This window comes from Anas platyrhynchos, chromosome 5, assembly GCF_047663525.1.
Source record: "Anas platyrhynchos isolate ZD024472 breed Pekin duck chromosome 5, IASCAAS_PekinDuck_T2T, whole genome shotgun sequence".
Lineage (NCBI taxonomy): Eukaryota > Metazoa > Chordata > Aves > Anseriformes > Anatidae > Anas > Anas platyrhynchos.
Window position 1 is genome coordinate 24171134 of NC_092591.1, and position 25861 is coordinate 24196994.

At 44.4% G+C, this 25861-nt stretch overlaps 2 protein-coding genes across 7 annotated transcripts; both read left to right on the plus strand.

The window, feature by feature from the left end:
- Nucleotides 1-4734: 4734 nt before the first annotated feature.
- Nucleotides 4735-5666, plus strand: ACYP1 (acylphosphatase 1). Its single transcript, XM_027457828.3, has 2 exons — nt 4735-4895; nt 5032-5666. The coding sequence occupies exons 1-2, from the start codon at nt 4758-4760 to the stop codon at nt 5245-5247; spliced, it is 354 nt and encodes a 117-aa protein (XP_027313629.2). The 5' UTR covers nt 4735-4757; the 3' UTR covers nt 5248-5666.
- A 148-nt stretch (nt 5667-5814) lies between these two features.
- On the plus strand, nt 5815-25232 carry MLH3 (mutL homolog 3). 6 transcript variants are annotated; one of them, XM_038180087.2, is made up of 13 exons: nt 5815-5938; nt 6365-9705; nt 12858-12956; nt 13629-13699; nt 14606-14710; nt 16513-16585; nt 17230-17301; nt 18358-18466; nt 21493-21652; nt 22901-22924; nt 23122-23200; nt 24138-24289; nt 24889-25232. In XM_038180087.2, exons 2-13 carry the CDS (start codon nt 6414-6416, stop codon nt 24973-24975), a joined length of 4323 nt encoding a protein of 1440 aa, XP_038036015.1. In that variant the 5' UTR covers nt 5815-5938; nt 6365-6413; the 3' UTR covers nt 24976-25232. The 6 variants fall into 6 exon arrangements, with proteins under 6 accessions (XP_038036015.1, XP_071894548.1, XP_005013911.3 ...); XM_005013854.6 differs by lacking the exon at nt 5815-5938 and adding an exon at nt 5965-6289; XM_072038447.1 differs by lacking the exon at nt 12858-12956.
- Nucleotides 25233-25861: the final 629 nt, after the last annotated feature.

Below are 25861 nucleotides of genomic sequence, written 5' to 3' on the forward strand. Positions count from 1 at the left end.
TGTGTCAATGAGGTTTGAAATTAAGGCATTGGTCTTGCTTTTCTGATCAGTTTGGATACAGTGACTTCTTTTCCCTTGTTTTCTGTCCCTCCTCTCAGGGTTTGTACGTTCTGATCCATACCTGACTGACAGCGCAGCACTGACCCTTTCTGGGACCTTCGTGTTTTTCTAGGGTGTGCCACGGGATTGGGATCTCTGCCCACATATCTATAGGGCAGAAGCACTCCAACTTCTTTCAGGAATCTGGTCCACCCACGGCAGGCTGGAGTGTTTCCTCGTGTTCAGCTTTTCACTAATCCAGTTCAGTCTGGTTGCTTTTTAGCTTTTTTTTTTTTTTTTGACTCCTGTGAGCTGGCACTGCATTACTGAGGGACTTGCAAAAGGAGCTGCTGGATTTTTTTTTTGTTCTTTGTTTGCTTCCTGTTGCAACTTTCTCATACAAAGTAGGCATTCTTACTTCGAGAACAAAAAGCACTCTGTGACTGTTTAAAACAACTTTTTACACAACAGAACTAGTCTAATATTAGAACTAGTCCAAAAATCAGAAGCTGGAAAAATAACTTAGACATGGGCAGCAACCGTTGCCAGCTTAGAGCAGATGCTTCTCTACAGGGGTCTATAGGACATCTATCTCCCCCCAAAAGACCCTTTAATAGTGTGTGACAAACTAAGACCTTCAGCATAAACCCAAACTTACCAGGAACTATCCTGCACCTCAAGAAGAAAGCAAGAGAAGGGGCATATTCTTGTCCTAATTCCCTACTATTGCAACAACCAAGGTGAAAATGAGCAGATGACTTGAGGAAAGGAGAAAGCCCTGCATGCTGGAGGTCCCTGCTGCCTTGGCCTGCAGGACATCTCCATCTTTTTGGTATTTAATTGTTGGTTTAGCCCTGAACGTTAGTGCACCAGCTAACAGGCGTTCTAATGTGACATTCTTTGGTGTACTGCGTGGTTGTTTTATTTTACTGTATTTTTAGCCGTAGCTGCTGTTAAACATTTTGGATGGAAGACAGTCAGAAGCCGTGGTAGGAATGGGGTGGAGGTGGCTGTGAAAAGGAAATTCCTTCTCAGCTCCTGAAAGTGATGCACTGAGGCGTGGAGCTCTGGCTGATCTGCTCCTTGTACTTCTTGCCACAAGCCCAGGGAGGCACAAACGCTCCCTGTCACGCTTCTTCTTTTCTGGCTCATGCAGTGTGGTCCCTTCCACGATCTTCCCGAAGTCTCGTGAAACAATGCAGGTTCCTCGCCCTTGCTCCAATCTAGTTGGAAGGATTTTCCCTGACCTCACTCCTCTCCTGGTTGGAAACCCAACTTCCAGCCTAAGCTTATTCATGGCCTATTTTTGATCTCGTGTGGTGCTATTTTTTGTTTCTTCTTCTGCCCTTTCCCCTTTCTGAGCCCATTATTGTACGGGGTAAGCAAGCACTTTGGGATGATTGTTCTGCAGCCTGAAGGGCCTGGCCAGCTCTGAGCACCGCTGCTGCCCCGTGCACATGAATCAGCACAGAGGCTCAAGCAGTAAGCACCTGCTCCTGCTGGCTTTTCTATCCCCATCAACTTCTGAGCCTGAGGTTCGGGTGCTGAGGAAGCATTTAATGGTACCCCTACCCCAGCGGTTCTGGTTCAGATAATATCCTCAGTTTACCTCCCACTGATAGGGGTAGTGTGCTAAGAGAGTCCCAGGATTGGCACTAACGTTTCAGAAATAAAAGTCTGAATAAAATAAAAATCTATATAAAATTCTTGGGCTTGAGCAGAACAAGAATGCAATAAGCCCAGCTCCACAGCTTTCATTGTTCAACTGCCCAGGGCTGCAACAACTCGGACAGAGCAGGAGAAATGACCAACAGGCACCTCTGGATCCTGCTGTCTAACACAAAGAGAGTAAAATGCAGCAGCCTAGGGGCTGCTTTCAAAGTTCACTGCCCACATAGCCCCCTCTCCTCCCTCAGCAGGACTCTTCCAAAGGCCCTGTCTAAATACCGGCTAGTATTGAATGTAGGGTGTGTTCTGTGGCCAAAAATAAGCATCTCCTCACACCCCTGTCTCTGGTAGGTAATTGCAATAGCAACAGCGTGGCAGCCAGAACCCCTGTCACTGTTGGCACGCTTGGGGTGATTAGCTGCACCTACGGAGCGCTGAAATGAAAGGCAGATGCGCTCTTTGGCCCGGCTGTTTGTCTCATCCACTGCACTCCTTGCTGTTGTGGAAGGGAAATAACACAGTGTGCAGACACTGCTAAGCTAAAGGAGAGCAGCTATTTTCACATCAGACACCCTTATTTTCAAGTAAGAGAAAACAAGCCTCTGTAGCCTACATAAAAAGAAAATGTGAAGAACAGACCCTCTCTGATGGCTGTTTTGCTCCTTGTTGCTGTCCTGGGCTAGCTGGTAGCAGCACCCTCTGTCTCTGCAGTGCCATCCTTGCACCTACACTGGCTTCTTGCTGAGATCGCTGGATGGGGGGCGCAGGCCCTCGGCGGGCACCACAAGCGGCACAACCCAGCACAGGTCAAAGTACAGAAAATTTAATATTCTGCTTATATGTCCTGAGCCGTTTGCTCGCTGTAAATAACAGCTCACTGCTGGGAACAAGGGAAGTGCAGGGAGCTGCAGGCACAGCCGGCTGCTGCCTCAGCAGCGTCTCCTCTGCGGTGGGGACGGGGGCCTGCTCTTGATGCTTTTGCATTTGGGAACGTGTCTCTCGGCCACCTGGGGCGCAAAGCGGCGTCTGCAGTAGGGGCAGGCAACGTAGTCTGGATTTTCAATGGGGGGCAGCGGCGGCAGGTCGGACACCTTCCCGCCCTTGGAGAGCACCTGCTGCACCTGCCGGGCCTGGCGCAGGGTCTGGATGAAGATCTCGTGCTTCTGCCGCCAGTTGTTCCTCCTGGGGGGCTTGTTCTGCAGAAGGGAAACGCAGTCAGAGCCGCCGGGGCTGTCAGCCTCTGCTCTCAGCCTCCCTCTCAGGGTCCAGCGCGGGCACCCCTCCCCGAGCGCTCCCTGCTGGTTAAAAGCCTCCCCCATAAGCTGATCCCACAAAGGGGCTCGCAAGGACCGGCGCTAAGGTTTGAAGGACTTCCTGCTGGAGACGGCAGTACTTGGAAAGAGAAGAACCAGAGAACTCAGCCAAAGGAATGCAGAGAGATGCCGCAGCTGCTCTGCAGGAATCGAGCTGTGCGTTTCCACTGCCCTCATTTCATCAGCCCATTTTATTGCCCATTTTTTCAGTCTGCTCCCTGCAGCCCCCCCAGCGTCACAGACCCACTCTGCCCTGACACGAGCATCCTGACTACCGCAAGGAATGAATCTTCTGGAGCACACCCACGACGCATTACAGAGACAAGCCAGCTGGGACTGATCCCCCCAGAAAACATCTCTTTAATTTTAAATCGATCCACCTACCCAGCTGGCAAGTGCCTTTCAGGGGCAATAGCTGCTCTGTGTCCCCCAGCCCTGTGTACACATGAAGATGCCCCCGTCCCTGTCAGAACTAGAGCTCAGGGCAGGAGGAACGTGAGCAGAACGTGTGGGCTGAGGGAGGCAAAGGGACCGCACGTTACCTGAGGCCTCTCTGAGCTCTTCCACTGCTGATACTCCTCCAGCTCCGTGCCCCTAGCTCTGGCCTTGCTGGAGTCAAACACCTTCCTCTTGGAGCCTTGGCTCTTGCTGCAGATACTCGTGTGCTTTTTGAGCCTGCTGCAGAGAAACTTGCGTCCGCAGAAGCTGCATTGCCCAAGCTCCCCCGGCTCTGCAGCGCTGGCAGCCTGCACGTACAGCACCTCTGCAGGCAGGTGCTCACCGTAATCGGGGTCTGGGAGGGCAGAGGGAGGAGGGCTGTGCTTTGAGGCCGGCTCTGAAAAGGAGGCTAAACCCTCCACGGGTACGCGGTCTCGAATTTTGTTGTTGCTGGCCACCAATCGTTCCTTCTTCAGCTTCCCCATCGCCAGCTCTTGGGGATGGAGCACGGTGCTGGGCCTGGGGACAGTGAGCTCTGCAGAGTGCACCCTAACACAGTCCCCATCACCCGTCCTGCCTGTGACTTGCACGGTTTTCTCTTCGGGGTGCCTCAGAGCCCTCCACACGTGGGTCCTCTCCACGTCTCTGGCTCTTCTCTCCTCCGCCTCCACGAGCTCCCTCTCTCTTTGGATCCTCCTCAGCTCCTCTTTGGTCCTCCTCAGCTTCTCCCTGAGGAGAGCCTCCTTCTTTCGGATCTCCTCCTCCAGGCTCTGTCCGTCTGCCTCCAGCCTCAGGATGACGGCCAGCTCCCTCCTGCACAGCCGGGAGCCCGGCAGCTTAGGCTCTGCCGCCCAGGCAGGCAGCACCGCGGCCGGCAGAGCCCTCCCTTCACCCTCCGAGCCAGCCCTACCGCCTGGCGGCTGCCCCGCGTCTCCTGAGGCAGCTCCGTGGTCCCGGAGGGGCTTCAGCGGGTAGGAGCGGTCCACTCCTTCCCTCCGCCGCGCCGCGGGCCTGGAGGGCACGGCCCGGGCCTGGCCGCCCGCCCGCCCTCCCCGCAGCCCCGCTGAGGAGGAGCAGCCCCGGGGCCGGCTGCTCGGTGCCAGCTGCAGCTCGGCCATGAGGCGCCCCGGGGCCGGGGGCTCCCGTCCCGAGCCCCCCTGAGGCGGAGGCGGCGGCGGCGGCGGGGCCGTGACGGGAGCGGGACGAGGCCCAGGCCCGGCCCCGCCGCCCGCTGTTGGCGGCCGTTGCCTGGAGACGGCGCGCGCGGGGCCGCTCTGCCCGCTGGAGGACCGCGTCTCTATGGTCCCGGGGAGGAGAGGAGGAGAGGAGAGGAGAGGAGGGGAGGCCGCAGCCATGGCGGGCAGCGAGGGGCTGCTGTCGGTGGACTACGAGGTGTCCGGCAGGGTGCAGGGCGTCTTCTTCAGGAAGTACACGCAGGTGCGGGGCGGGGTGGGCGGCGGGGGGGCCCCACCTCCCTGGGCAACCCATCCCGCACCCCCCCAACGCCATTAATGACACCTCACTCATTGCCGCCAGCTCTCCCAGCTCACCTCTCTCTGTGTTCTCTCCGCAGGGCGAGGCGCAGCGGCTGGGGCTGGTGGGCTGGGTGCGGAACAGCAGCCACGGCACGGTGCAGGGGCAGGTGCAGGGCCCGGCCGAGCGCGTGCGGGAGCTGCAGGAGTGGCTGCGGAAGACGGGGAGCCCCCAGTCCCGCATCAGCCACGCCGAGTTCCGCAACGAGAGGCCGATCGCCGCCCTGGAGCACGCCGACTTCAAGATCCTCAAGTGACCTCGTCCGGAAAGCGGCACCTGCGGCACGAGCCGTCCCCCCTGTTTGTTCTGTCAGCCGGTGTTCAACCCTAGAGAGATTTATTTTGTTACTTGCCTAATTTATTGTTGTGTTGTACCATTAGTGTGACTAAACCATTCATGTGCTGGCAGGCAAGGAGCTGCTGTGTCTGCTGAAGGGGCCGTGTAGCAGCCAGCCTGTTATCCTGGGTGTGCGCAGCGTGAGGTTTGGGCTGTTTGTGTGTGTGAAACACAGAATTTGTCAACGCTGTGCTCAGGTGAAGGAAGGCACAGAGCCGATGCCAGTCTGACTGCTAAAAGCGCTGCTTTAGTGACCGAAACGCCTCGGAAACGACTTATTTTGTGCGTTATCTGCCAAGAGGTTTATTTTCTATTTAGAATAAAAGTGTTTGCAGCTCCCTTGTGTGTGTGCAGCGTGCCGCGGCAGCCCGGGCCTCGCCACCCTGCAGCCCCTGTGCCCCACCGGGGCTCCCCCCTCAGCCCTGCGCAGGGACGCCCCAAAACTACATCCCCCAGCATGCCCTGCGGCCGGCGCGAGGCCTGCCGGGAGCTGTAGTCCCGGCGCGGGGAGTCCCTGCGAGCCTTCACGGCGCTGTCGCGCATGCGCAGCCGGCTCCCTGCCGGGGTCCCTCAGCCCCCGCGGCCGTTGGGCTCGCGCCGCGGCCGTTGGGGTGGGGGGGCCTGAGGGGGGCGGGAGCGGGGGCGGGAGCTCGGCAGGGACCGGGAGCAGCGGGGAGGGGCTGCGAGGGGCTGCGGGGGGCTCCCGGCCCCGGGGGCGGAGGGAGCAGCGAGGGGAGGGCGGCCCCGGGCGGCCCCCGCGGCGTGTGTGGTGCTGAGGGGAGCGCAGCGCCCGGGGGTGCGGCCTCCCCTCGGGGTGCCCTGGGTGTGGGCAGCGAGTGCGTTGTGAGGGGGGCCTCACGCTCAGGTTCTGGCTGCCTGCCTTGAAGGCACTGCCTGACGGGTAGTCCGAGCCTGAGCGGGGTGGTAATCACTGAAAAAAACTCTAAATAGGAGAAAAACAGGCACGTTATATCCATAAGGGTGAGGGCAACAGGTATCAGGCCTTTAATTACAGCTTCTTCCTCCCCCCCATGCAGGTGACTGGGAGGGCATGGCGCTGTGATCTGCCACCCGCCCGGCTGGGACATGATCAAGTACCTGGGTGAAGATGTGCGCGCCCGGCTGCGCTCCGGAGTCACCATCACCTCGCTGGGGCAGTGCGTCGAGGAGCTCGTCCTCAACAGCATCGATGCCAAAGCAACGTGTGTAGCCATCAGGGTGGATCTGGAAGCTTTTAAGATCCAGGTGGTGGACAATGGGTCCGGGATGGGGAAAGATGATTTGCATAAAATGGGAAAACGGTATTTCACCAGTAAGTGCAGCTCGCTGGGAGACCTGGAGAACCTGACGTACTACGGCTTTAGAGGCGAGGCTTTGGCAAGCATAGCTAACATGGCCAGCGTCGTGGAAGTTTCATCAAAGACCAGCAGGACAGCAAAAACCTTTGTGAAACTGTTTCACAACGGGCACGCGCTGGATGTCTGTGAAGCTGAGCTGAGCAGACCAAGTGGCGGAACGACAGTGACCGTGTGCAATCTGTTCCATCAGCTACCGGTGAGGAGGAGGTGCATGGATCCTGTGCTGGAATTTGAGAGAGTGAGACAGAAAGTAGAGGCAATTTCGCTGATGCATCCCTCTGTTTCCCTTTCATTAAGGAACGATGTTTCTTGTGCCATGGTGCTCCAGCTCCCTAAGACGAGAGACGTTTACTCTCGTTTTTGTCAAATCTATGGGCTGGGCAGATCACAGAAGTTAAGAGAAGTGAGTCATAAGTCTGGAGGATTTGAGATAAGTGGTTATATCAGTTCTGAAGGACATTACAACAAGAACATGCAGTTCTTGTATGTGAATAGGAGGCTTGTTTTAAAGACGAGGCTACACAAACTAATTGATTTTTTATTAAGAAAACAAAGTGTCATTTGCAAAGCAAAAAGTGGTCCTGCAAACAGACAGGCTTGCTCAAGTCCTGGTCGCCACCGTAGTGGCCCAGAGCTGTACGGGATCTTTATTCTCAATGTGTCCTGTGCATACAGTGACTACGATGTGTGTCTGGAACCTGCAAAAACACTGATCGAGTTCCAGAACTGGGATGCTCTTCTAGCTTGCGTAGAGGAAGGAGTGAAAATGTTTTTGAAGCGAGAACATTTATTTATTGAACCATGTAGTGAGGACATCAGAGAATTTAATGAAGATAATGACTTTTGTTTGTATAATGCTCCAGTTCCAAAGCCCTCGCTCTCTGAGGAAAAGAGCATCGAAGAAAACTTTAAGAAAGCATGTGATGAAATTTTGGATTCCTATGAAATACGTAAGTTGCAATCAAAAGATGTCAAAAGAAAATCCACGATGGGAAAAAAATCTTCAAATCCTACAGAGTCGGATAAAAATCTACAGGAGGTTGAAGTTTCTTCAAATCAAAAGATTGCTGAACCAACCGATCCGTGTAGAAACAGTAAAGCAGAGATTCCACTGCCCAGCAGAGATGACACAACTTCTAATTTCACTGTATCAGATATCTCAGAACAGGAGCCAAAAGCCGCTAATTGTCCCCAAACAGTGCCTGATGCTCACCTCAGATCTTCAGAAAATCTCCATTCCTCTTTCACTGAAGGGGCCAGATCAGCGATAATAAAAATAGACGGTTGTCGTGACCTGCTGCATCGTGCAGACAACTGCAAAAAAGATGTGGGAAACCAGCAAGACAAAGTAGTGCAGCAAAGCACCACAGTCAGTAACTTGAATGCTGATATTACTCGGTGGCTGTCTGAGAGACAAGACCCTACTGAAACAGCAACAGAATCTGAAACTGTCTCTGGAAGTTCACTGATGAGACTGTCTAATGCAGGAAAAGGAGACAGGGGGACAACTGAAGTGGTGGATGATGCCGGGAGGGGAGCTGCTAGTTCAGTACCCAAAAAAACATGTTCTGTAGGCCTCAAAACACATGTGCAAAGTGAACCCCCACGTGGGCGTGAACAAACAGAAATAAGTCTTGCATTAAACATGCACAGTAGACCTGGCCCTGTCAGTGCCAAGCACACATTTAGGCACAAAGTGAGTTTTCCCGCTCAGGCTTTAAATGCTAAGGATGTTTCCAGTAATACAAATAAAGAACACGCACCTCCCTGCAGCAGAGAAGGACACACGGCTGACAGAGGTGAGCAGTCAGAGAACAAAAGTTTGTCAAATCAGGCAAGTGAGGGGATAGCCATGGCCACTGCTGCCAGTAAAAGACATTATGAAACATCTGATGTTACAGAATTGCCGTTGGCAACATCTTTAGGTAATCCTCACAATAAAGCTACAAAAAGTCCTAGAAGACAAAGAGCTGAGCCAAGATCCCAGCCCTGTAAGAAGCTGAGCCTATCCACACAGCTGGGCTCCCTAGAAAAGTTCAGGAGATACTACGGGAGAGTCAAGTGTGTGCTGCCAAGGCCGTTAGCAGAGCAGAACAAATCTGGTGTCCCTGTTTGTAATTTACAAGCTAACCGTGACTTTTCAAAGAAGCAGAATGACGGTCATGGTGGCTGGAGTATTTGTGAGACTCCGACTTTGGAACACACAGATTCCAATAATAACAGCCAGCTTGTGAGATCTTTAGATGAGACTTTAGTCTGCAGCGGAGAAGTTTCACCAGACAAACGAGCCGTTTGTCAGAGCCCTTTGACGTTGTCTGATTACTCAGAGGTTAAAACAAACATAAGTAGTAGAAGATCTCCAGGATCATTATCATCCAAACTGTCCAGAATGAAGAGCGACCGCAAAGAAGTAAAACAACTTGGTGAGCAATTCCAAACAGATTCCAGTGGAAAAGATAACACCTCTTTTGATCTTGAATCTTCAAATAATGATGGTTTGTGCAATGCACATCAAATGTGTAAATTGACAGCGGAAAACATGAGGGAAAGTTGCGGCGTTTCTAAGGGGGATGCTTGCCAGCCATCAGACGACACGAGAGCAGAACTCACGAAGCACACTGTCAGCTCATCACCACTCAGCAGCACTGAAGGGGAATACACAGTCTCTGCAAGCGGTGTTTTACCATTATCGGCAAAAAAAGATTGCCATAACGTCATCTGTGAAGATAAAAGCGTGTTAGCTGAACTCTCAAAACAAAACTTGAAAGATTTGGAGGTTCCCTGTGTAACCTTCCCAAGTAACGTGGCGTTCTCTGCAGACAACACAAGTAAAGGCGACCCCAGAGATGATTTGCGTTGTTCTGACTGGCTGCAAGATTTTGATGCTTCCTCGGGTAAGACGATTTACATCAATACAGCAACTGGGCTGAGCACCTACAGCACTCCTCCTGCTAAAGGATTTCAGGCTGCCTGCGTTAAAGATATAACGACAATGGCTGTGAATGTTGTCTCGGAGAATGGTAAGAGGGTGTGTTGGGGTGAAAACAGAATGAGGAAAACAATCTGTGTTCTGCTAGGTGCATAAAATGCTTTGCTGGCAGTTTGTGTTGAAATGCTCACTGTGTTAGCTGTAATAGCTGTATGGAAAACAGGAAAGTGTTGGAGACTGTGGAGACAGAAAAGCATTAACATTCAAACCGTTAAAAAGGTAATTTTAAATAAAACAGAAAGAAATGGCAACACCTTGTCAATTAACAGGCAGCTGCTTAGTTTTCACTGGGCATCGTGGCATTCACTGTGATCCCAATTACATATAACTGCTATTGTTTATAAAGCAAGACCTACTTCAAAATAAGTATACCAGAAATGTATTGTGTTTTTTTTTTTTTTTTAACACTTTGTCCTAAATGATCGTGTTTCCAAGAATGTGTTGTTACTGTGAGCCCCATATTAAACCACAAAAACGGCCCTTTTTTCAACCTGCCTATAAAATTGAAAACAACACTTGAAAAATGAACAAAAATCTGACATTTCATTGAGAATGCTTAGTCTGTTCTATGGATGTTGGAGGGCTGTTCCTTCACGCTTCATGTTGCAGGAGATGTTGTACAGCATTGTTGGCAGTTTGATGGTGGAGCTTTTCTTGAAGTTACAGGGCGCTGTGCTGTATTGTTTTGTCAGTGGTGGAACATTTACAAGTCCCCATTGATCTAGCTGTTGGTCTTGGCTTTCTGTGTCCTCAGTATTTGGCTTGGTAGCATAATGTCTGATAATTTTCCCTTCAATTAATAGATCTATTCAAAATTGTTCTTTATTCTGTCTATAGGCAGAAATACTTTGACCAAAGATGCAGCCATTCCACCTGTAGGCTGTGTTTTCTTCTATGTAATTTGTTTTGAAAAAGTAGCTTGGCCTTGTTTCCAGTAGTTCTGTGAAATGTTTGGCTAATCAATATTTGGCCTGTTTGGTTCCCTTTTTTGTCTCACTTCCTCATCACCAGTCATAGAAAACATGGTGCAATAGATGTTTCAGGTGTCGTTTCCTTTTAAGTGTAATAATTGATGCCAATAGTTCTTAATATTTGTTGTAATCCATTAAAGCAGATTTATTACAAGGGGAAGAACATCTGTGTTTTTACTAGGTAAAACTAATGGGAAGTGCAAAAGTACGTTCCCTGTCTAACACTTTCTTTTAATTTCTGTGGTTTACCAATTTCCGCTGCCCCCAGAGCTGTTTGGTAGCGAGCCAAAGCACGGAGTCGTGGAGCTCGATCTTCTATCCAAAATGTTTGTGTAGTGCATTCCTGATCATGTTCACTTGCTATGGGTGCTTTCATTCTGCTCTTTAGAATAGTGTCAGTAACGCCACGGTGTTGACTGTGTTTCAAGGCCAGGTGACTTATTAAGACGAGTGTCTTGCACACAAGTTCAGGGAAATTAAACTGGTTGGTGGCAGGTGGAAAGAGGTAAGAATAATCCGTGTTCTCTTACGGATATCTTTCATAGCCATCACACCAGTGGCTGGCTGTTATCTTATCTCTCACATCCCATCTACTCCATGTGCTCAACAGAAATGCTGGATTTTGTAGGACAGACTCAGGTGTCTTTGTATGGATTAAATTGGCCATTGCAGGAAAACTTATCAAGCTGTGTTTCCATATCGAATGGCTTTCTGAATAATCTGATGCTGTGCATTTGTATTAGGTTAATATTCTTTGTACTAGATAGACACCCCAGTTCAGCTTGGTCTTTGTTGCCAGCTATGTCTGTATTTTTTGTTTCTTTTATTACATTATTGATCAATATGTCCTGGCACCAATACATTTTAATAAGCTAATTGAGGCAAGTGAAAATTAGTATTCTAGTGTGCTAATTGTATAGGTCTGAAGTAGATAAGTTATCCTCAGCACCTTTTCTGATGTTACCCACCAGAAGAATCATATCAATAATATCTTTGCCAGCTCTGAATTCTCACTGGCCGTTGGGTAAGACAATCCTTTGTGAGTCGTGTACATCCTGATCAGAGTTTTCCTGCAATAAGAGGCAGGGAAGTGAACTGTAGTTTGTTACATGTGTAAACACCGTTCTCCTGTTCACAGAAATGATGGATGCTTCTGTGAACTCGAGGGGTAACATCTTTCCATGGTAGTAGCTATAAAAGTTCTATCAAAGTCTAAATGAGATGGAAATCTTCATTTTGCCCCGGTTTGCTAAGAATCACATCAAGTCCTCTTGCCCTCTGTTCAGTAAGAGTCTGTGACTAGGTGTTGGGGCACTTGGACGCTGAGTTCCCTTCCTGTGCGGGACTGCCAGTTTGGATTCTTGAAAGGATTCTCAGTCCCCAGGGCAGAACCATCCCTGGGCTTTCCTGGGCTAAAGCCAACCGTCAGGAGTCTGTGAGCTGGCCGTAGGATCTCACAGAGCTTTTTCATACTGAGCTTATCAGCACACAGCTGGTTTTCTTTGGCTTTATCACTGCCACTTTTCCTGCATGCACACCCGTAATTTCTTAGTAGAAAGGAACTTTATTAATTCATTATTATTTCACAAAGAATAGAAGGCTGAATTGTACCAAAGGAAGGGTGAAATGTTTACCGCTGTGCTGGAAATCAGAGCCACTTTTCTTAATAATCTTGATAACAGTGCAGGTTTATAATATCAATAAATCATTTCTGGGTGGGTAGGAACATGGTAGGCTAACTGATATCTCATGTGGTCTCACCAGCTTGTAGATTGTAGTCTTACAAGTTGCTGATAACTGCATGAAGTATTGATGGGGCTGGTGATTGACATTTTGCCATTGAAAGTCAAGAGTGTTTTGATATCTGAAAGACTTAACCTATACCTTCCTTTTCCTTTGAGGATGACACTTCTGATTGCACTAATTCTGGAAGTAAATCTTATGCGATTCAAGCAGCAACTAATTTTTAAGGGCAGTCTTGCAGAAGCCACAGTAATATTTTAAATAAATTTCCACATGCAAGTATTTCAGATAATTCTCAGTATTTTCCATATATGCTGCTATTTCTCAATTTTAGATGGCAAAATCTGTGAAATACTCTAATTTGCCCAGGGCTAAGCACACTTTTATTTATGAGAATATAATAAGTGTGTAGCTTTTTGTAATTTTGTGTGTTGATGAATCTGCAGCAGTAAATTTATGTTGTGTTTAGGGGTTCAGTGCAGGTGCCATCCCTTTAGAAGTGAGATTGTGCTACCCTTCCTTCCTAGACCTCGAAAAGAGAAGACTCTAGCAAGCCAGGATCCGAGAGGTAGGGCCAGCTTTCCAGGACACAGTGTTCTGTTGTAAAAACAAATCAAAGAATTCTCCCAGATGTCCCAACAGGAACCCAGAATTACTCAAGGTCTGTTAACAATGGGACTGTGTGAGTCATCTCAGATCTAGAACTGGAAAAAAAATTCTTCTAGGGTTGAAGGCAGGTTAGGGGGTACTTATTTACAGGATGAAATACCCAGTTCTTTGTTGAATTATGTCAGAACTTTAAAGAATAATTACCTACTCCCTTCTTTGTACTCATTCCAACCTTGGAATGTGAAAAATAGCTTCAATCCTCACTATTTTTTTCTTTTTTTTTGTGATGGAAAGGATGAAATCACCTTTTTGGTATGTGGCTTTGTCCAGGGGCAGTGGGTAGCTAAGCAGGTGCTTTTTTCTTTTTCTTTTTTTAATTTTCCTTGCCACTTCCAGGGCCTGTTGAATTGTGCTGCAGCATGCTCAGGAGACAGCAAGCTGCACAGGGACCTTTCTAGTTAAAGCAGACAATAGAGAAGCCCATTCTCATGTTCCATTATTTATCTGTCCATTCTCCCCCTTTTTTGATGGAGAAAAAATGTAATAATTCTTGCGTGAGGTAGAGGTACCCAATGTACCTTGTACTGATGGCTGGTGGCAGTCCCTGTATTATCTGTATGTTCTTTCCCAGATGCTGAAGGCGAGTCTCTCCAGTCATTGCTTTCAGAATGGGATAATCCCGTTTTTGTTCGCTGCCCAGAGGTAAGCATTATCTTGCATCTCATGCTAAAACAGGAGTCAGTTTATCCTTCTGTTACTTTCTGACATGGGGACCAAAATTGCAAATATATTGTAACTGTTGTATATAATTTATTCAGTGATATATTAGACTGCAGACCTTGCAATTGTATTTTTATAGATAGTTTATATGTAAGTCATTTTTGTGCATATATTCAGCCTTTGAATAAACATCAGGCTAATCTTTTGCTTTTCAAAAGCAAAACATTATTGTAGGCTGTCTTTCCCTCTACAGAAATGTTCATCTTAAAATAAAAAGTTTTCAAATGGCAAAATTGCATTTTATGGCAGTTGTTTTTGTAGCTTGGCAGGGCTCTAGCATGTGAGAGGAAAACAATGTTTGAGCTGTTATACAGACTTCTGTTGTTGTCACGATGAAGCATTATCTTTAAGCATCGTGTGTGTGTAAACATACGTATGTAATCACTGCCACCTGCAAACAATGGAGATGGAGTAGCAAACCACCTGCTGGTGAGTTTCTGCAGAGGAATGTTTGTTAGTTTGTTTGTTACAGTGAGGTACTCTGAGTCATCTCAGGGTAGTGCATCTCATCTACTGAGAGCCTGCGTAGGCTGATTGTGAGCTTCAGGTTTGCTGGTGGGTAATTCAAGTAACTGAATGCCTTGAAATTAGCAGGTAATATCCAGATGGATATACAGGGATAGTAGCAGAGAGATTGCCAGATGGTATCTTTAGCTAGTGCTGTTCTTGTGTAGAAAGCTTGGTTTGTCAAACTACAGAGAGAGCAATCTCCAGAATGTTCTTTCCTAAATCTGATGTGTTTTGTTGTTGTTGTTGTTTTCCCTTATTCTCCACGGGCTGCTTGATACTGTAAACTTGTAAACTCTCCATGTAATTCTCTTTCTACAGATTGCTGTGGATGTGACCAGTGGTCAGGCTGAGAATCTGGCTGTGAAAATTCACAATATCTTGTATCCTTATCGTTTCACCAAAGACATGGTCCATTCAATGAAGGTACAATATCTATCTCTAGTTTTCATGCCAAAATTCCCATTGAGCAAGTGGGGTTTTCTGAAATTTCTGCCTTGTAGGAGAGAGGTCTCCAGGGAAACAGATCATATCCTTAATTTTCACGGGCACAAACAGAAATCTGGGTTGGTGTGCAGTACCATCAGACATGTATGTCATGTGAGATCTTAGCAGATTATCTATCAGAAGATCCTATCTGCAAAGCAACTAAAAGTCCTTCACTGTATGGTTAAATCAAACCAAGAGGCAGCCCTGTTGCCACTGTTTTGAAACACTGTTAACTAAATGATCATTCAACAGGCAGGTTTTTACATTTGTTGAAGATAATTGCTAGTTTGTATTCCCCTGAAGCCTGTGTCCTACATGTTCTATATTTATTGACCTTAGAAATTTAATTCTTCAGCATAGTGGTTTCAAAAGCAAATCCCAGATTTCCTGGAAAGACTTGAAATTTCCTTTTAAGATTTATAGCTGCTCTGAGAATTGATTCTTAAAAATGGCATCATGGCATGAAGCTTAACTATTTTAATGCTTTTTTATTGAATGTTTTGGTTGTTAACTTAAAAGCTGATGTAAACGTATGGCTGCAGCTTACATTGTTTGACAGTTTGCCTGGATAAAAATGCCAAAGTGAATTCTCTCCATGTGTTACTTATTAATAACTAAAGGCTTGTAAGCCAAATTAGCGTCATTCTCATGTGATCAGGTTGATGACTTTGAGATTGCAGGTTCTGACGAATGAGACATGGTAACGTTAAGCTCCGGGATGGAGAACGTGAATGATTCTCACTTATGTTGTGTGTGCAAGAATAACAGGAGTAAATAAAGTTATTACAGGAAACGGGTTATGTTTCAGAAAGACCAGAGAAGAAAGCTGGAAAGCAGAAGGAAAATAATTGTTAATGCCTTGTATCCCTTCAAAGAAATAGGATCATCTATTCATTTTTACCTAGGGGGTGTACAGTGCGTGTTCAGTGAGACAGTACTCCCAGGGAGCTCTGTCCATTTGACTGAAGGAGAAATTCTTCTCTAATCCTCTGTTAATTTAAATGTAAAAATGAGATACTCAAAGCATTGTGCATCACTGCACAGTATTCCATCTCTAGCTCAGGTTGATTTATGATGCTGGAAGAGAAGGTGGAAGCAGCTCTCAAAGGCAAGTTAGGCAAAAGAAAAAGAGGCAAAACAAATGCTTCCTGGCTCCTACAGATGATCAGCACAAGCCCTTAGACACAGCTCAGATTATAAAAGGTTGTTTATATTTTTTTTTTGGTGATGTCAGCAGATCAGATACTTAGAGTTGCTGTGTACAGCTTCAGTTCTTAGCTCAAGGAGGCATCTACACCACTGTTTAATCCATTCTGTAAATTTCCAGCCCCACCTTGCAGTTCTTGCCCTTACAACTGTCTTTGAAAAGACAGACCCAGAATTGTTTTCTTGGCTATTTTTAAACTTTCTTATAGTTCCAGACTAAACTGTTTCATGACCAATTTATGGTCATTTCACCAGCCAATGTTGTATTTTAGCCAAATAATTTCTGCCTTTTCCATATTTAGCCCCTCATTTTATTATAAAGAATATTTATACATGTATATCGTCATGTTTCAGTTTTGCTAGCTCAAATTCCTTGAGCCCTTGAGACTAGAAAAGATGTGATTTCCACTCCCCTAATCATCGTAATAGCTGTTCTGTGTGTTTGATCCCTTTTGATTGTCATCTTCTTCTGTTTACCTTCATTTTAAAAATCATTTTACCACTGGGTATTGACTGTTCTGAGTGTCTTACAGGTTCTTCAGCAAGTGGACAACAAATTTATTGCTTGTGTAATCAACACCAGGAATGAAATGGATAAAAAGGAAGGTAAGAGTAGTTATTATTATTAAGTTAGGTTTCAAATGTAGTCATATTGCAGAGGGAACACAGTCCTGCTTGTCCTCTTGTCTTGGGATGATATCGTGAGTAGAGCAAAATGTTAGCCTTCACATGAAACTGCCTGGATCTTCTTACTCTTTATTTTGGATGTTGTTGAACGTTCCTACTGCCTTCAGATTAGTGTTATAAAAATAGATTATACTCAAATTACTAACGTCTTTCAGACTGTGTTCACATTGTCTGGACGTATTCATTGCCACAGCTTGCTGAAGCTGTACAAAAAAGGCATTCAAAATCAGTAGTTTTTGTAGTGTTTTTAAAGACTGTATTAAATAGAACAGTTTGTGGGTGACCTCAGCTCTCGTTCTGAAGTTAGATGAAGATGTCAATAGACAAGATTTTCTGGCTTAATCCAGCTACCGTTAATTTAAATGCTCCATTTGGATCACCAAATTTCAGCTCTGTAGCGACATTGTTTTGCCAAGACAATCTCCTTCTCACTTCATTTTTGTAAAACTAGTTGGTATTTACCTTCTAAATGTAGCCTCTAGGGAGTGGTCATCCTTCTTTCCAGCCTGTGCAGTTGCTGGTACCAAGTTGCCTATTTTTAATCTATTGTGTTACATTTTTAGGTGGAAACCTCGTGGTTTTGGTGGACCAACATGCAGCACATGAGCGGATCCGCTTGGAGCAGCTTATTGCAGGTGAGGATTCAGGTGGTTTTAGGAAAGGTAGTGCACAGGAAAGTGCAAACAAGAGCTTTCTTAAAGGGAAAGCTTGCTAACTGATTTGTCATAAGGATAAACCTGGGATATGTCGAACCAATAGGATATTGATTTGTCATCTTGACCCTGATCCCTGTCAGAGTGCAGCCATTCAGTATGGGTAGCATTCAGAGCATTGGCAGCTGAAAATTGTTACAGCGTTTCCAAAAACAGAAGATATGCACCCTACCCACAGAACTATCAAACTAAAATAGTCCTGACATAATGAAAGAGCAGGAAGACTGATAGGAAAAACAATGAACAGGAAATAGAACAACATCAATAAGAGCATATGGTTATGCTGTGAAGAATAAGACGTGGGGTGCAGAGTAAGGAGCACAGTTAATTTGGTTCCTTCTTAGCTGAATACCATGCTTAAAGCCTAACATTTCTTCATTCTGAAACTGAGGGAAATAATGGTCTTTTCTGTAAGCTCATTAGCCATTGGTTTCAGTATTAGAAAGCACAATAGCTATCCATCAAGTACTTAAAAATCATTGACCTTCTCTTTCATTGAGAAATAGCATGAAGTTCCTGCAGAGAGGATTCCAGGAAATTTGCTCTCTTTGGTCAGGTACTGAAAAAAGTTAAAGACTGAAGGGAGAGATGCTTAATGAATAGTATTTTAATGCCTTTTATGAGAGATTTTTCTGTGGAAAAATTGCTCTCTGTGAGTTGAACTAAATATATCAGTAGGGTTGTTGGTTTTTTTGTTTTGTTTTGTTTTGATTTTTACTTGTTTTTTTTGTTTTTCGCTATTTAGGGTGACTCTTTTTTGGAAATGGTGGGAAAAAACAAAGTGGCATTAACCAACCCTTCCCCAGAGACTAGATGTCTGGTTTGTGACATTCCCAGTCCTCCACAAGTTTCAGGAGAAGGCATTCTGTGGTCATTTTTAAATCCAAACAGAGGATTACATGCCAAACCATAGGGTCATTAAGGGTAATGCCTGCGTAAATATTCAAAGAGGGATACTTGCAAATGTTTCATTCACAGATTCCTATGAGAAGGAAGCTGCAGAGTGTGGCAAGAAGAAATTACTGTCCTCCTCCATCTCTCCCCCTATGGAGATTGAAGTTACAGAAGAGCAAAGAAGAATCCTACGGTTAGTAATGGCCAGTCGCTCTAAACTCTGGGGGAAGGCTCTACTGACCAGGAAGATCTCTCTATATAACTTAGGTCACCACCACAGCTGTTCTTGCCTGAGCAGAGACCAGTTGGGTATATCTATTCTGTGGAAAATAAGTGGGCTTCTGGCATGCCATCTCTGTGCCACTGCCATACCCTCTGGTTTTCTGGGGAAGGTGAAACTTGGGGCATGAGCCAGGAGAGTACCAGAGCAGTCTGCAGCAGATCCTCCTGGCTAGGGAGCAGCACTTGGAAGTGCACGCTGGGGTGCAGTGCTCCCTGTGTAGATATAGGCACCGACTTAATAGGCACTGTTGGAGAGGAGGAGGATGTGCTATGGAAAGCTTGTGTTGCGAATCCTTCAAAAATGCATTCCTTAATCCTAGGTGCCTGCCAAGAGTAACTAATGAGCACTGTTTCCCAAATGTTTCAGACTGGTAGACTGGTTGCTATTAGGATACTTAACTTCTGTACTGCAGGAGTTTAGGCTAAGATGCAAATGTATTGTTGGACTACTATAGACCTACTGGACACTAATTGATCATTTTTATTTTCCCCCAAATATCCCTGACTGTCTTCTGCCACGTGCATTTGTATTTTTTCTCATGTTCTTCGTGTTCAGTCAAAGTTCCCTGTTAACTTCCACAGGTCCACCTCATTGTTATTTTCAGATGTCCCCCCCATTTTTTTTTGGTAATGTCTGCGGCAAACTCGTCAGCATTTAAATCACTCCTTGTTAAGGTTGCTGCCTTTTATAGGGATGCACTTGTTTGGTGTAAAGCCCTTTCTGTGTGTATTCTGATCATAATGGTATCGCTGCTATGTCCGTTTGGTAACTCGTGTGTTACGATGGCTAATACCAGAAATTCCAGAGGAAAGGGTAAAGCACTATTATTCACCACCTGCTGTATGGAAAAATGTGAGAATGTAACCGCTGCTGCTCATAGTTCAACAATATTTGGATGCCTTTGTTGTTCCTATCTTTTAATGATATTCTTGCCAACATCACCATATTTTTAATGCCTCTTGTTCAACTTGGAGTTATTTTTACGCTCATCTTTGAATGTCTTCCATGTTTGACATACCTACTTTTGAGACTGGATGGCCAAAACTGAATACAATATACCAAACGGCAGTGTCCCACTGATTTCAACAATAGCTTTACAATTGTTCCCATGTCTTCTGTTTGTTATATATACATGGGTGTATATATACACCTAGTATTTTTTCTACTTTTTTTTTTTTTTTTGGCTACTGCTGCTTAGATGAACTGCTTATTTATTGAGCTGTCATGACAGTAAAACAGCTTTTTTTATTATAATTTTTGCTGTTTAATGTAGAAACAAACAAAATATATGCATAGATCAAATTATTCCTACTACTTTGCATTAATTTGTCCTTATGAGCAGCAAATCCATTTTTTCATTTTTCATTTAACTTTTTAATTCATCAGACTTGCATTTCTAGCCACTTCAAAGGCTTTTTGAAAGCCCAAATACATTCTCTGAGGTATTGCTTTTCAACAAATATATCACAAGCATGCTAAAAAAAATCAGTAAGATAAAGTAAATCAGAGAGGCATGGTTTTCTTTTATGGAAGCTGGTTAAATTATTCAGCGTATTGGAATGCCAGTTGTGATTTCCTATTGCCACATAAGATAATTGATTCAAGAAGCTTTCTGCTGATGGCATATACTGGTGTTGGCTTACTGGTGGTTTTTTTGTATTCCTGTTTAGCTTATTAGTATTTACAAGCAGTCTGTGAGACTAACTGTACTAAAAGTTATTAATTAAAAGCACTATGGAAAATCTAAATGCTGATGTTGCTTGCAAAGGTCAATGTATTGAAATATATCAACTTTCCTGAAATATCTTTCTCTTCAGCTGTGCTTGCTGGTGGACCTCTGGTTCACCTGCGTTTTTGATTCTGTTATTTGGCTAGTAATTGTTGCAGTAATGCATTGTTCTGCTTACTCTCTTGAACTTCCTTTTTTACTAAAAAAAAAAAGAAAAAAAGGAGGGGGGGGCTCAGTTGACTCCACTAGCTCCGTGGATTCTGTCATTTCACCACAATGGACTTTTTCAGTCTTTTTCCTCTCACTGTAGGCTTATACATGGTCTCCTTGTCCTTGTTAGAATTATACAAGTCATCTCCGTGTGGAGCATGGTAATTGCATTATTCTTGTGATTGATTTTAGTAAGTTTGGAATAGCTTCTTTTTTGTTCAGAGAATCTCTTTTCTATAATTTACCTTCACCACCTTTATTTTAAGTGAATATTCCCTGAGTGAATAATATATACAGTATTGTGAATATATATATTATTATAACTGTTTTTTTACTATTGTTGATAATAATTGCTGGCTGTTCCTTCTCTTTGATGACAAGTTCTCATCTGACTGTGAAGTCCAGTTTTTGTATGTATTTTTCTATCCACAGGGTGACAAATGTCAGATTAACTAAAAGTTGTTCTTTCCTGCTCTCTTTGTTTTATTAACAGAACATAAGTTCTTTAAACCAGCATAAATTTCTTGCAATATTTTTTTCTGTTGTAAGCATTTGCCATTACATGTCAGTTGAAATCATTTTTTTAGGTTAGACTTAAAGCAGCCTTTATGATGTGTAATTTTTATATTTGAAGGGGGTACATGCATGTTCCTGTCTGTATGATGAGTTGGTAATTTTTGCTTGAACCAGACACCTGCTGCATCTTTAGAAAAGAAAGATTTATAAATTTAAATACAAAGTTCTCTGCGTAATCCAAGAACTCTTAGATCTTTTAGCTGTGGAGCATGCAATATGCATAGCTGATTGGAGTGAGAAGCGTAGGTGTATGTAGAGTGTAAGGGCAAAATTAATTGGAATCTTGTGAGGTGTGTTTTTCAGGATTGGAAACTGTTGCAGGAAAGAAGAAACATAGAAATTGCAGAAATATTTAGGCATGCTGTGTAGGTGTAGGTGGTTATGTCTTATTTCTGTTGTTTTGCTTTATTTTTCTCCTCAGATGCTGCTACAAAAATTTGAAGGATCTGGGCCTTGAATTATCATTTCCTGAGACCAACAGCTCCTTGATTCTAGTCAAGAAAGTGCCGCTGTGTTTTATAGAAAGAGAGGCCAACGAATTACGACGGAAAAGACAACCTGTCACTGAAAGCATTGTGGAGGTCAGTTATGGATGTGGATCAGAGCAATTTGTGATACTGGCTTTCTGGGTTAATCACTGTTATGAGAGAGTTATGGCCAGTGTGGGGGCCATCTCTTTTAGTAGCTGAAAGTCCTATACTGAAGTCCCTGACAGCAGTGATAGGAGTCTGATTCAGACTAGGAACAGTGAAAAAAACCGAGAAAAATAGTAGGCAGTTCAGATATTTCATCAGTTTACTGCTCATCCTTCTTGAACGCTTGAATGAACAGTGAAACAATTGTTATTGCTGGTATGGAATATTTGTTAGGATTTTCATGAAGTCTGCATGTGCAGTTCAGCTTTCTAAAAGCTGCTGTTCCAGATGTTCTGTGGTTTGAAGAAGAAATTGCTGAACTGATTGCTTGCAGTTTCCATTGTAAACAGTTCTCCACAATTGTTAGTGGAACGAGGACTCTCCTTACAAATTGTTTCTGGAGTACCATATTCAGCCACTAGGCTGAGCCATTGTGAATCAGTCCAGTCTTGCCACTTGTCTCTTTTGATACAAAGAGAGAAAAAGATAATTCATCTGATTTAATTTATTTTTCCAACCCTGCTAGAATCAGGTAAAAGTCAGAATGCACTCTCCTGGTGTGCCAAGAGCCCTGAAAATGGTGGCAGAGTGCTTTTTTGTTTTATTTTTTTGAATGGTAGCTGCAGATCATGTCTGTCCCTTACCAGCACTCTTTCTTAGCTGAAATGTCAAGATCTCATGAGTGTTTTGGCAGACCTATTCTGCAGTCCTTTTTATTTTAATTAGGACTAGTAGCACCTATTCATGATTGAATTCTCTGTATCTTAGACATTAGAAATTAAATCCACGTGGACTATTATTCAAAGAAGAAATGGCAATTATTCAAAGAGAGCATGTATATATTATACTCTGAAGTATGAGAGTTCCATTATATCCATTTTTCAGGTATATTCATATATATTTTGTATATAGAAGGTCTATTATATAATATGCTATATAATAGAGTATATTTCTACAGGAAACTGGTGCAGAGAGAAACCAAGCGATTAGTCTCAGGCCTGACAAGGTATTTGTGAGATGTCAGGACTTGTGCTGGGAACTTTCACACTATGGTCAATGTACAAGCAACTGCATCATTTTTTCCTGGGGAATATTGGCATTTATGCATTAAATTATACACAAATGTGGACAAAGCCGGGTATGGGCACCGAAAGGGAGGAATAGCAACTGATCATTTTGCCTTTTTCTTTCCAGGAGTTTATTCAAGAACAAGTTGAGGTGAGTAGCTGTCTGCTTCTAAAGTTGACCGGTATAATGCAAAGCTTATTGCACAAACTAGAGGGAATAAGAGCAATAAGCACCATAAGAGAGATGTGGATTTAGCTCATTCTTGTTATATTTCTCCCTTTCTTTTTTTTTCTTTCTTTTTTTTTTATTAAATGGAATGTAAGATAATGTTCCCTTACTACTTTTAGCTAGTGCAGACCACAGGACGAGCACGAGGGACACTGCCTCTGACGCTTCTGAAGGTGTTAGCTTCCCAAGCCTGTCATGGTAGGGGAACTGTACTTTTTCTTTTCTTTCATTCCTTCTTTATATTTAGTTTTTCAACCTTTCTGCTTCTACATAGCATTCTTCCTAGGGCAGTAGTTTCAGAATGTGTTTGCAGGAATTCCAGGATTACAGTTTCATAGGGATGAGGAGATAATGGTCTCTTCGTGAACAGTACCGTGAGGGACAACAACCACTGCGCTGGTTTATTTGTGTGGTCCTGAAGTAATTTCCAGCCCACACATGAAACACTGATAAAATGCGGTGTTTTATTCACTGAGATGCTCTCAACCCTGGGAGCATTCAACCAAGTAACAGTTCTTCCTCACAGGTGTAGACTGCAGTAGGTCTAACCTCTTGGGGCAGTTTCTGTGTTATGTAAAATATTAATGAGATTGTGCTGAAAGGGTAAACCTGAACCAAAAGCATCTATTTTCATGCTGTGTCACTGCATTCTACAAATGGCAGACTGTATATTACAACTTTTTATATCTAAAAAAGTCCCACAGCTGAAGGGCAGGATTCATACAGTTTTGTCAATCTGTGAAGGCTAAAGTCTGCAGGCACCTCTGCTCTGCCTCCTTAACGTTCTGCTTTGATTTCCTCTGGATGCCATTAAGTGTCCCTTTGTGAGAAAGGACTTAAGGGCAGGGTCAGTAGCAGGCATATAAAGCTGATAAAGCCTATGGAACTGGTAATAGCTGTCTTCTGGTTTTACTGCCTTTATGTGCATCTCCAGTCCTTAGGAAAAAAAAAAAAAGAAAAAGCTCCTTTGCTTCTTGCAACATCACCTGGAAAGCCAAAATCTAATAATCCTACCATCTATCAGACTTAGATAAGGTGAAAGGGTTTAGGCTTTGGATAGCTGATCCGCATGCAGTAGCAGGAGGTGGTTTGCATTCCCTCTGGCAGCACTTTCAAGAATTTTCTCTTATTCCAGGAGCTATCAAGTTCAATGACAGTTTGACTTTGGAGGAGAGCTGTCAGCTCATTAAAGCTTTGTCCTCTTGCCAGCTGCCCTTCCAGTGTGCTCATGGCAGGCCTTCCATGATGCCCCTTGCAGACATCGACCATCTGCAGCAGGAAATTCAGGTACTGTGTGGGGCACTGAAATAAGGCAACGTGCCCTGGGTTATGAGGCTTATCGTGTACGTGTGTGTTAGAACTGGAACAGACCAGCACTGTCTGTATCTTACACAAACTTTTACAGAGCTGTTATCAGTAAAATAATAAATAATTAAATAAACCTCTGTCCTGCAAACACTTTAGAAAGGATTTTAACATGTTCCATTTGAATGGTCACCCTGGCTTGAAGCAGGTTCACTAGTGGTTGAAGTCAAGTTGTGGTTTTTAAATGTAAGATTTGGAAAACATGTAAGTTCTGATATTCCGCTAGTAGCAAGTGTGCTGAAGATTGAACAAACACCTATTTTCCCAAAGTTTAAGATGCCTTAAAATAGGGAAAGAAGCAAAGAAATAGCAACATTTCTTTAAAATTAGAAAAAAAAACAACAACCTCCTCTCCTGTGAATACTACAGTATATTAGGTTATTAAATTAGATTCTGTTGAAAGTCACGTGGGACTTTGAATTAGATATGACAAAGAATGGGAACGTCTGTATTAGGGCAAAGAGCACGGAGACATTGAACTAGATTTATTTATTATTATTGCTTAATATTTTTCCCTCCAGCCTAAACCTAACTTGGCTAGACTGCGGAAGATGGTTCGAGCATGGCACCTGTTTGGGAGCAAAGACCCTAACCAAAAGAAGTACTGACCTAGGAAGCAGAGAGCAGCCAGGAGAACACGGCAGAAGCCCAGCCCTGAAGCCTGGAGAAGCATCTTCAACGTTAAGGAACTGTGTTGTAAACCTGGGTCACGTCACTGCTTGACTATCAAGGGCAAGTTGCAGCCACTCACAGTTACTGCAAGCACAGCAGGATTCTGCATAATAGAGAAGAGACTTTTAATTAATGGATTTTATAGTGCTTTGAAATTGAAGAGGTATTTATTAATAAAATTAACACTAAAGTATTTCTGTGGGCTCCTGGCAGTGGTTGGAATGAGGACTGACCAGCTTCATAGTAAATACAAGCCAACTTGGGATCAAAAAAAGGTGTCTCTGCTTTAGAAGGCAACGACACACCCAGCTGTTTTCTCCATCTCCCTGCAGTTCACATTCTTGAGTAATAGGTTTCTAAATCCTAGCATAGCCCCACTTTCGCCGAAACATACCCTTACAGAAAGGACTAAATAGCTCATGGCATTTCTAACACTAGGCAGGGTTTTTTTTTTTTTTTTTTTCGAACACATTCCTGTTCTATTTTGCATCTCAGCCTAGGCTAAAAAGGAGTATTTCAGAACAGTAAGAGATGCCTTTTTATTTAAATCACAGCCATCCTTGTTCTGTGTTAAAACCTACGTTAAAAAATAAATGCTATTGACATCTGCTGCCCCTCACAAAAAGCAAGAGCTTTCAGAACAGGACAAGATGCCTGCCAGAGAAGAATAATCCCAGTCACCCAGTAGCAAATGGGAAGGAAGACCCACAGACTCCAATAAGCAAAGCAAGAGCTTGAGCTCTGCCCTGTGATGCAGAGGCGAACAAGCTTGCTGACAGAAGCCTGCCTTTCATCAAGAAGGCAATTTCTATTCCAGCACGT